General features: G+C 34.0%; 1 protein-coding gene across 1 annotated transcript in view; it reads left to right on the top strand.

Moving 5' to 3' along the window:
- LOC124973324 (zinc finger protein 260-like) overlaps positions 1-11,470 on the top strand; it is a 154,201-nt gene that overhangs the window by 33,439 nt on the left and 109,292 nt on the right. Inside the window, 1 exon segment of the mRNA XM_047537307.1 lies at positions 3,093-3,693. Within this exon segment, the coding sequence (XP_047393263.1) occupies positions 3,093-3,693 (601 nt within the window).

The raw sequence follows: 11,470 nt of genomic DNA on the forward strand, positions 1-11,470 counted from the left end.
GTATTGAAAGGTGTCATTGTTCCACCCATCATGTTCCACAGTTTTTCTCACCTTCTGGGATAAATAGACTTTTGTTTCCCTTTCTCAGAATGAGGTGTCATCTACTGGAGACTGCATATACTAGGAGGACCCTAGTCTGTGCTGATTGGCCAAACTTTCTGTCATACATTCACACCCCTTCTGGAATTGGCACTTTTTATTGGTCACCATTCTTCTTGAAATACATTCCAATGGTGGTATTCTCAGTGCAACTTTGAACATAATTGAGTCAGGAGACTTGACAGCCAAGGAGTCCTGGGTCTTGGGTTGGAAAGATAAATGCCACCATCAGGTCATGCAGAGAGGTCTCCATGTCTTTCACAGCCTAGGTCAACCAGTGAGCAGTCACAGCAATAGTTCTGGAGGTCTGCAGGGCAGAGTCTGCACCCTTTTCCTGGGTCCCCCATCTTACCCAGCAGCCTGGAACTGGAGTGCCACAGAAGGTTCCTAAGAGTATGTCATGCTCCGTTTCTTGCTACTGCCTTGGCAGTTCCTTCTTTTAGATTTAATTTTGCTAGTTGAGTTGCTTTTATTTGCTTTATAATAATGCATTAACAATCTAATACAATTTTAAAGGTGAAGAACTCACCACTCCTACATTGTAAGTTTTATTCTATATTTCTTTTTTTACTAATATGCTTAATGGTTTAACATATGGTTCACTACATTTCATAGTGGCATGCTTTGATTCCTCTCACACTTAACTTTATATATTTTTATTCCCAATTCCTTTTAAATATACTCTATAGTTTTTTTTTTTCCCACAGGATCTCACGAATTTGCTAAGACTGGCTTTGAACTCATGGTTCTCCTTGCTCAGCCTCCCTGATGTTGCTGGGACTATATAGATTTGTACACCATGCCTGCCTCTCTCAGACACATTCCCTTAAGAATTTCTTAACATACAAAATTTCTGCTTATTTATATTAACAATTTTTCTGTGAATTTAGCTCACTAATCCTCCTTTAAATGGTTATTTAGCATTCTTTGGGCAATTCATAACTCACTAACCTAATGTTCAATTTCTAATGTTTTGCTTTATTAATTTGACTAATCCCTCATTTCCCTTATCTTTATGTGTGGTACTATTTTTAATTGTTTTATACATTTAAAAAACAGTCAACAGTAGACTATAAAGACATTTGTGAAGACAATGTGGAAGTTTTGAAATCAATAAAAAATAGCCAAGTACAATTTCAAGCTACATGCTTAAAATCCCAGAAATTTGGGAGGACATTTGAAAGAATTTCAAGTTTGAGGCAGGTCACAGAAACTTAGAAACATTATGTCTCAAACAATTTTTAAATTGTATTGGAGTTCAGTTGTATAGCACTCTTTGACATAATCTCAAGCACCACATATAAAAATAAATAAAAGTAGACTGACGTCATGATTCAGAAATGCTGGTACAAAATATGTATCCTTCAGAAATTAGCTCAGCATGTTGAAAACATATCTCCACTATTGCATTCAGTGTAAGCATGATTCCTAATATTCAACTTACAGAATAAATCTATGTGCCTATTAATGACTGAATGAGTAAAAACATGGTACTTACATACTTTTACTATTTTCCTATAAAATAAATGTATTGTCAGTTACAGTGATATGGGATTAGTAAGAAACATTCTACATTATGTGAAATGCAGCAGACATAGAAAGTCAGTTGCAGGAGCATCTGATTCACATGTGAAAGTTAGGAATTCAGAGAGTATAACTGTGGTCACCAGGTACTGTGTTTTGTAGAGTTTTGGCATACTGTCACTCAGTCTACAAATTTTTATTTTAATGGACAAAATGTGGTCAGGAGTTTTGCTATACCACATGGTGACTGTTATATAATATGTTCTTGATAAATATTAATAGAATAAATGCAATATTTGTAAGTAAAAAACTGATAATTTTACAAAATAATATTTTCGCTACTAATATATGTGTCACATCACCTTGTATAAATCATTAAAATGCAATGATACAATTAGTAAATACACAAAGTTGAATTTGTCAATGAAACAATTCAGCAAATAACAGAAATAATAAAAATGCAACTTATTAGTATTGATTTCCATGTGTTGGCTTCATCTAAGTAATATTGACATAGGTGTGCAAGGGTTTTATTGTCTCTAAAATTTGTTTTCATGTAGAATCTTCTAGACACACATATTTATATCTCTCTTTAAAATTTTGTCCATATTTCTTCTTAAATTTCCTTCCCTCTTACTTGTTGAATATCCATTGTACTAGCATCCAAAATCTACCTGATACTTCTATATCTCTGTGTCTTGGGAGACAGAAACCATTTTCACACAGTCTTCAAAGAAGCCAGAAATGGTGTATGTTTTATATTTCCCTTATTCTACTTGAGGGTGAAGGCAGCTTGTAGATCTTTTTTCCTAATTACACAATGCTATATAAGAAAGAATTAAAGACTTTGTTTAATAAAAGTAAAACACATTCCTTCCCTATATTATATTGCTCTCCATAGAAATATAGTCATCTTGGATATTGTGCTCTCTACAATAATTTGTGTAATTTTTACAACATATTTGTGACTATACATTTTTCTGTAACATATTTCTGAAGTAATAATGGCCTAGGTTTACCAGTCTGCTACACTGCTGATGTCCTGATATTGCTAACTCTGCTATAATTTCCTGTTATATATACTAAATATATTCATCCCAGTCTCCTAAGTAATTTTTTTAAACTTTCATTTATTTCAGCAATGATGTTTCATACTACCAAAGCATTTTCACCAGACGAGGGCATAAGACATATATTTCAAAAAGTGACTAATGGAAAATATAAAAATTGCGACCTTGACTATTTACAACACAGGCAAATATGGAGGACTTTAAGTGAGAGTGAACATCAGAACTTAAATTATCAAGTCCCATGTTTCATTCAACAGCAGAGAACTCATACTGGAGAAAAGTTCTACAAATGTAAAGGATGTGGCAAAACTTTTAATGCAAAATCACCATTAGAGAAATCATACTGGAGAGAAGCCCTACAAATGCACAACATGCAACAAAGATTTTAATGCAACAAAGTTTTTAATGCAAAATCATACCTTATTTGTCATCAGAGAATTCATACTGGAGAGAAGCCCTACCAATGTAAAGAATGTGGCAAAGCTTTCTGTCAAATATCACACCTTACTCAACACCAGAGAACTCATACAGGAGAGAAGCCCTACCAATGTAAGGAATGTGGCAAAACTTTCCGTCAAATGTCACACCTTACTAAACACCAGAGAACTCATACAGGAGAGAAGTCCTTCAAATGTACAACATGCAACAAAGTTTTTAGTGACAAATCATACCTTATTGGCCACCAGAGAATTCATACTGGACAGAAGCCCTACCAATGTAAAGAATGTGGCAAAGCTTTCAGTAAAAAATCATACCTTATTCACCATCAAAGAATTAATACAGGAGAGAAGCCTTACAAATGTACAGCATGTGAAAAAGCCTTTAATAATAAATCAGACCTTAGTCAACACCAGAGAACTCATAGAGGAGAGAAACCCTACAAATGTGAAGAATGTGGCAAAGCTTTCTATGGAAGAACATGCCTTACTCAACACCAGAGAATTCATACTAGAGAGAAGCCTTACCAATGTAAAGAATGTGACAAAGCTTTCTATCAAATATGGAATCTTATCAAACACCACAGAATATTCATACTGGAGAGAAGACCTTCAAATATACAACATGCAAAATGTTTTTAATTACAAATCATACCTTATTGACTATCATAGAATTAATACTGGAGAGAAGTACTACAAATGTAAAGAATGTGACAAAGTTTTTATTTTAAAATGAAAATTTATTTTACAACAAGGAATTTATACTGGTGAGAAGCCTGAGGAATGTTCAGATTGTGGCAAAACTTTTATTTAAAAAGTGTGACTAATTCACAACCAGAGAAATTATACTGAAGAGAAGCCCTACAAATGCAAAGAATGTGACAAAGCTTTAATGGAAAAGTATACATTTCTCACTAGCACAGAAATCATACTGAAAAGAAGTCCTACAAATATAAAGAATGTGGCAAACATTTATTTGTCAAAAACTAATTTTAATTGTTTACAAATAGTTATATGTGACAGTAGAATGCTTTCAGACAAATCGTACACAAATTGAGTATAAATTCTCCTTCCACTGCCTGCAAGTTTTGCAGACACGAAGGTACTGTCATCACACATGTATTCAGGTTAATGATGTCCAGATCTTTTCCCTGTAACTCCCCTCCTTCCACTGATTCCTTTCCCCTCACTACTTTCTGCACAATCCAAAGACTATTCATTTTACCTCCACACCATCATGGATCAGCATTTGCCTACCAGAGAAAATATTTGGTCTTTAGTTTTCTGGGTTTGACTCATTTCACTTATTGTGGTATTCTCTACATCCATGCATTTACTAGAAAATGCCATAATTTCCTTTTACTTTAAGTCTGAATAACTTTCCATTGTCTGCATATACTACATTTTATATATCCATGCATAAGTTGAAGGGCATCTAGGTTGGTTCCCTAGTTTAGTTTTTGTGAACTGAGCTGCTATAAACAATGATGTGGCTGAGTCACTGTAGTATGCTGGTTTTAAATCCTTTGTGTTTAAAACAAGGAGTGGGATACCTGGGCCAAATGGTGGTTTCATTCTGAGTTTCCTGAGATATCTCAATAAAATTTTCAGAATGGTTATATCAATTTGTAGACCAAGCAGCAATGTATGAATGTATCTTTTTCCATACATCCTCATCAAAATATCTTTTTGTTTTATTTTTTAAAACTCTTAGTGTAATAGGAGTGGGATAAAATCTTCAAGTAGGTTTGAGCTGCATTTCTCTAATTGCTAGAGATTATGAGCAATTTTTTACGTTAGTTGATCACCTGTAATTTTCTTCTGTGAAGTGTTTCTTCAGTTCATTACCCCATTTATTGATTGGGTTATATTGGTGGTAAGTTTTTTGATTTCTTTATATATCCTGTAGATTACCACTTTATCTAATGTGTATATGGTAAAGATTTTCTTCCATTCTGTAGGCACTCTCTTCTTGTTAGAGATTGTTTCCTTTGCTGAAAAGAATTTTATTTTGAGTGCATCCCATTTATGGTTCCTTGATTCTACTTCTTGTGCTTTTGGAGACATGTTAAGGAGGTCAATTTCTAAGCTGATTACGTGGAGATTTGGTCCAACTTTTTCTTCTATTAATTGCAGCGTTTCTATTATAGTGCCTCTATCTTTCCTCACCTTTGAGTTGATTTTTCCACAGGTTTAGAGATACAGTTTGATTTCATTTTGCTACATATGAATTTCCATTTTTTCCCGGCACCATTTGTTTAATAGGCTATATTTTTTTCAATGTATGTTTTTTGGTACCTTAATTTAGTATGAGAAAAACCTATTTATTTGAGTTTGTCTCTGTCTTCTGTACCATTGTACTACATGACATGCCATTTTTGTTTACCATTACTCTCTAGGTCTGCATTGTGACCCTCTTACTTTACTCTTCTTCATATGTATCACTTTGGCTCTTCTGGGTATCTTGTTTTGCAAATAAATTTCACAATTAGTTTTTCTAGTTCTGTGAAGAATGTCATTGGTATTTTAGTAGGAATCACATTAAATCTGTAACAGTCTTGGTAGTATGATCACTTTGACAATACTAATTTTGTCTTTTCAAGAGGATGAGAGAACTTTTCCTCTTCTAAGGATTTTCTCCATTTTCTTATTTAGGATTCTGTAGTTTCCATTGTAGAGTTCTATCCCCTCTTTCATTAGGTTGATTCCCATTTTTTTTTTTTTGCAGTTATTGTGAATGGACTAGTCTTATTAATTTCTCCTTCAGTTGATTCATCACTGATGTAGAGAAATGCATTTGATTTATGGTATTGATTTTATATCCTGCTATTTTTCTGAATTACTTTATTAGGTGTAGAAATTTTCTGATGGAGTTTTTGGGTCTTCTAAATGTAGAATTGTGTCTTTGGGAAGTAATGATATGTTAAATTATTATTTTCCTAGTCATATCCCTTTAATTTCTTTCATCTTTCCAATTGCTCTGGCTTGAATTTCAAGGACTATGTCAAAAAGAAGTGATGAAAGAAGGCATTTATGTCCTCTTCCAGTTTTTATGTGGAAGGCCTCATTTTTTCTCTACTTAGAATGATGTTTTCATTCAGCATAGTGTAGAACACTTTCCCAATGTTGAGCTAGGTTCCTACTATCATTTGTTCTTCCAGTGTTTTAAACATGAACGGATCTGCATTTTGGCAAATGTATTTTCTCCATCTATCAAGATGACCATATGATTCTCATCTTTAAGTCTATTGATAAAATGAATTATGTTCTTTGATTTCCATATGTTAAACTAACCTTGCATCTCTGGGAGGAACCCCAAAGGATTGTGGTGCACCATCTTTTAAATGTGCTTTTTTATGTGCTTTGACAGAATTTTTAAAAAAATTTTGGGTCTGATTCATCAGGGATATTGATCTGGTTTTCACTCATTCATGTGTCTTTGCCTTTTTTTTGTATCAACACAATACTCATAGAACGAGTTAGGAAGGGTTCTCTTCTTTTCTATTTAATGATATAATTTGAGGATTATTGGTGTTAATTCTTCTTTGAAGGCATTGTGGAACTCAGCTGAAAATTCATCTCTGGTACATGGTTTCTCTTCATTGGTAGACTTTTGATAGCATCTTCAATTTTATTTTTTTATTGGTCTTTTTGCATTGTGTGTGTCCTCTTGATTCAGTTTGGGTAGTTTATTTGTCTCTAGAAATTTTTCAAGGTCTTCAAGATTTTCTATTTCATTGAAGTATACATTTTCAAAATAATTTTATTTTCTTCTGTACTTCAGTAGTGTCCATCAGGATATTCTCTTTACAACATGAATTTTAGAAATTTGGGTTTTCTCTCTCTTTCACTTCATTGTGTAGCTAAATGTTTATCAATATATTTTCTCAAAAAAACATCTTTTATTTTTCTCAATCTTTTCAATTGTTTCTTTTGTTTCAATTTCATTGACTTCAGCTCTGGTTTTAATTACTTCCTGTCTTTTACTACTTTTGGTGTCGATTTGTTCTTCTTTTTCTAGTGATTTGAGATGTAAAGTTAGGTCATTTACTTGTCGACCTGTAATTATTTTAATGAATAAGCTCAATGTCATAATCTTTAATTTTAGGCCTGCCTTCATAGTGTCCCAGACATTTTGATATGTTTTATAGGTGTTGTCACTTGCCTCTAAGTACATTTTAAATTTTCCCCTGATTTCTAATGCAGTCCATTTGTTATTTAGGCTCCAGGTGTTGGAGTAGCTTTATTTTTATTGTATTATTGATTTCTAGTTTCATTCTGTTATAATTCGATAGAATGCAGGGTAGTATTTCTCTTTTTTGTACTGGCTAATTGTTGCTTTGTTTTGTAACATGTGCTCCATTTTAGAAAAGAATCCATATACTGCTTAGAAGATTGTGAATTTGCTTGATGGTGAGTGAAATATTCTATATATGTCTGTTAGGTCTAATTTATTGATTGTATTATTTAATTCTATTATTTCTTTGCTTAGTTTTTGTTTGAAAGATCTATCCAGTGGAAAGAAAGGTTCATTAAAGTAAGTGAGTATTATTGTTTTGTATTCTACTTGATTCTTGAAGTTGAGAAGAGTTTGTATGTAGATGCTCCATTGTGGGGGGAATATATATTTAGGATTGTTATGTCTTCTTGATATATGATTCCCTTAAATAGTATGAAATGTCCTTCTTCATCCTTCCTAAGTTTCACTTGAAGTCCACTTGATTGTATATGAGACAAAACCCCAACTTGTTTATGAAGTCAATGTAAATGATATGCTTTTTCTCAAACCTTTGCCTTCAGTCTGTGAGTGTCTGGGTTGAAAAATCAACTGAAAGCCAAATGGTTTTCCCCTATATTAATTTGATTTATTTCTCTCAAAGAGTTTAAAGTTCTATCTTTATTCTGTATGTCAGTAGTTTTCATAATTTGCTTTTGTGTGGATCTGTTGTAATTGTGTACACTTGTGGTTCTGTAAGTCTCTTGTATTTGATTTCCCATATCATTCTTTAGATTTGGGAAATTATTATGTCATTGAAAAGGTGTGCATTACTTAGTTTTTTATCTCCATGTCTTTGTCTATTCTGATAAATCTTAAATTTGGTATTTTTATGTTATCCCATATTTCTTAGAAGTTCTGTTCATAATTTCTTGCCATCTTCTCTGTGTGGTTGACTTTATTTTTAAGGGTATATATTTTGTCTTCTTTGCTGAGGTTCCAACTTCTAAGTGGTCTAGGCTGTTGTTGATGATTTCTATTGAATTTGTAATTTGGTTTATTGATTCCTTCATTTCAAGAATTTGTGCATGGTATTTTTTCACTATTTCTAATTCTTTATTGAGGTGATCTTTCATTTCCTGTATTTTACTTTGATTTCACTCCTTATTCTATATTTTACTTCACAGGTCAGCTTGACTATTTACATTCTAAACCCCTTCTCTGGCATTTCTTCTGTGTTGTCAGTTGGTTCAACAAATAGTGTCCAACCTGCTAAATCAGTTGTTTGTCCTGTGCTTTACACAGAATCCCACTGTGCCTAGTGAAAGCCTCAGTGTCCAAGATTATTTTAAGAATATTATGTTTCTTAGACATTGTCAGGCAGCATGAGACAGGCTGCCTCAAAAGCAGTGTTAGACCAGGTAATGGTCACTGATTGGCAGTAGATGAATATTTAAGATTGAGCTGTGCATCATTCACTGGTGCAGTTGAAGTGACTGAAGTCTTTAGTATCTTCTCTTGGTATCTGCAGTTAGGTGAAGCTGTGCTGCTTTTGAAGGTGTGTGTCAGGTTAGGAATTTTTTCCATGCAAAATGAACAGCCATAGATTGGTGAACTCTCAGAATGACCTGGTTCCATTTTATTTGACAATGCAGTGTTTAATGGCAACAGTTTAACATTGTGTGTACACATTTTTCTTTTGAAATAAAATGTCACTTTGTCTACATGTACAGATCTAGTGACAATAAGGCATATTTTAAGAAATACTGGCCTATTATATATCTTCAATCAGATGATCTCAATTGCATTTCACCAACTACTAAATGCTTTAATTAAAACTAGGATAATTAAAGTAGAGTTTTAATGAGCAATAAATTCTGAAGTTATCAATCCTGGAATGTGTTAGTTGAATCATACCTTTCTCTTTTTGAACCCTTAAATTTGTGTCCATCTAATGTTGTGAAATGGCAACACTCATAAGCAAGAAGCATTTTAAGTGCTTATGTTCCATACTGTAAAATAATGCTTCTTTATTGCTGCCTTATCTATGTATACACATTGCAATCGGGGTTAATTGTACTAACTGTAATCCCTGGAGGCAAAGAAATGGCTCAGCAACTTAGCCACAGGTATTGCCCATATTATACAGTGACTATTTATCAGATGAGAAGATAAATATTTCTTGAATTAATAAATAAATAAATAAGATAGCATATGACTTCTGGAAAGGTGGTGTTGGATAAATTACACTGGACCGAAGACTTCATTCTCAACCCTGAAATAGTGACTTTGTGACCTTGGGCAAGTCAGATAGCTATCCTCAACAAAGCTGAGATAATGCAATACCTCAGATGAAGGTAGTAATAGCTGCCCTCATAAGTTCTTGGAGTTATGACTGCCAGTATTTGTTTGTTGAATAAAATCATAGGTGGGGAAACATACTTTCACCTGTAAAGTAAACATCATGTGGTGACATTATTATTTCCCTGCTGACCTCTGCTGATTACACTCTAATTAGACACATGAACATACATTAATATTCAGAGTCACCTGCTCTTATCTCTTTTAGAACTGTTTTTAGGTAGGTTTTGCAAAATAAATTTTCAATCTTTGTTTAGTGCTGCCTACCTCTGCAAACTGTTAGGAACTGTGCCCCATCGGTGCTCCCCTTCTCTAACAGTGACAATGTTCTTGGGAAACTCAAGCCATTCTAATATTGCTTGGATAATTAGGGAGGCATCACAACTGTGCATCTCATGTGCAGTTCATTACCTAGTCAAATATGAGTGAATTTTATCAGTTTCTTTGTTGGACTTTTGGTGTCAGATACAGGTCATTTTATCATTTTTTCACTCACTCATTTATGAAGTAGCTAATTATGCTAATGTAATCTATGAAACTTACCTATTATAACTCCAGATTCCCTAAAAGGCAAATGTGTTTTGATCCTGGCCCGGAACATGTTGTAACAGGGAGCTGGGAAGATTTTGTGAGGCTATGTATTTGTATCTAGACCTAAACATGGCCCTTAAGCACAACTTCTGATAATGCTTCAGTATGCCTGACACATCTAAGGAAGAGCTAAGGATCAGTTTGTACTGGCACTTAAAAGAGGGTTCATCATGGTGGTCTGATGATATCTCTTCTTTTCCCAGGTGTCTGGGGAGAAATATTGGCCACCAAAGTTTCATTCTCATACATAAAGAATGTGAGGTGAAGCTATTCTCTCATCCCTGGAAAAGGAACCCAAAAGAAGAGCTATACTTTGAGCTCAAGGTGATGTGTGTCTCATGCCAGGGCATTTGAACACTTCATGGTCAGGTCTGCCAGAAGTTTATAGACTGGAAAAAAGAAATCATTTGGGCATGGGCAGGGTCAAGTGTGTTAAGGAGATAAAGGTAGGCCACTCAAAGTTGAATGCAACAGCTGATGTATTTGGCTACTCAAGTACAGGATGCGTGCTCACTGAGGTAGAGTCCTTGGAAGTGGATGAGGCACATTACTCTCTCAGAGTTAATGGAAGTGTGTGAGATCTGAATAAGCTTGGAGAGAATACTGAGTTAGAGTGAGAAAACTGACCTTGAGATCCAGTAGTCCTCCTCAATCTTTCTCTGATTTTAGAAAATTCTTACAATGTTTTGGGGATTCTATTTTTTACATATGAAGTGAGTACACAGCAGTATTGTGACTGTATAAGATGAACACATCTTATATTTTATTTTTTTTATTTTTACAGACTGCATTTTGATTCATTGTACACAAATGGGGTATATCTTTTTGTTTCTATGGTTGTGCATGATGCAGATTCATACCATTCATGTCATCATACATGCACATAGGGCAATGATGTCTGTCTCATTCCACCATTTTTCATAACCCCCTCCTCCATCTTATTTCCCTCTACATAATCTAAAGTTCCTCCATTCTTCTCTCACCCCATTCCCCCACCCCCATTATATATCATCATTCACTTATCATGGAAAACATTTGGTCTTTGGTTTTTTGATATTGGCTTATTTCACTTAGCATGATAGTCTCCAATTCCATCCATTTATTTGCCAATGCCATGATATTATTCTTCTTTGTGACTGAATAATAGTCAATTGTGATCTTTTTGTTTCATG

The sequence above is a fragment of the Sciurus carolinensis genome (assembly GCF_902686445.1).
Source record: "Sciurus carolinensis chromosome 14 unlocalized genomic scaffold, mSciCar1.2 scaffold_124_arrow_ctg1, whole genome shotgun sequence".
NCBI classification, from domain to species: Eukaryota; Metazoa; Chordata; class Mammalia; order Rodentia; family Sciuridae; genus Sciurus; species Sciurus carolinensis.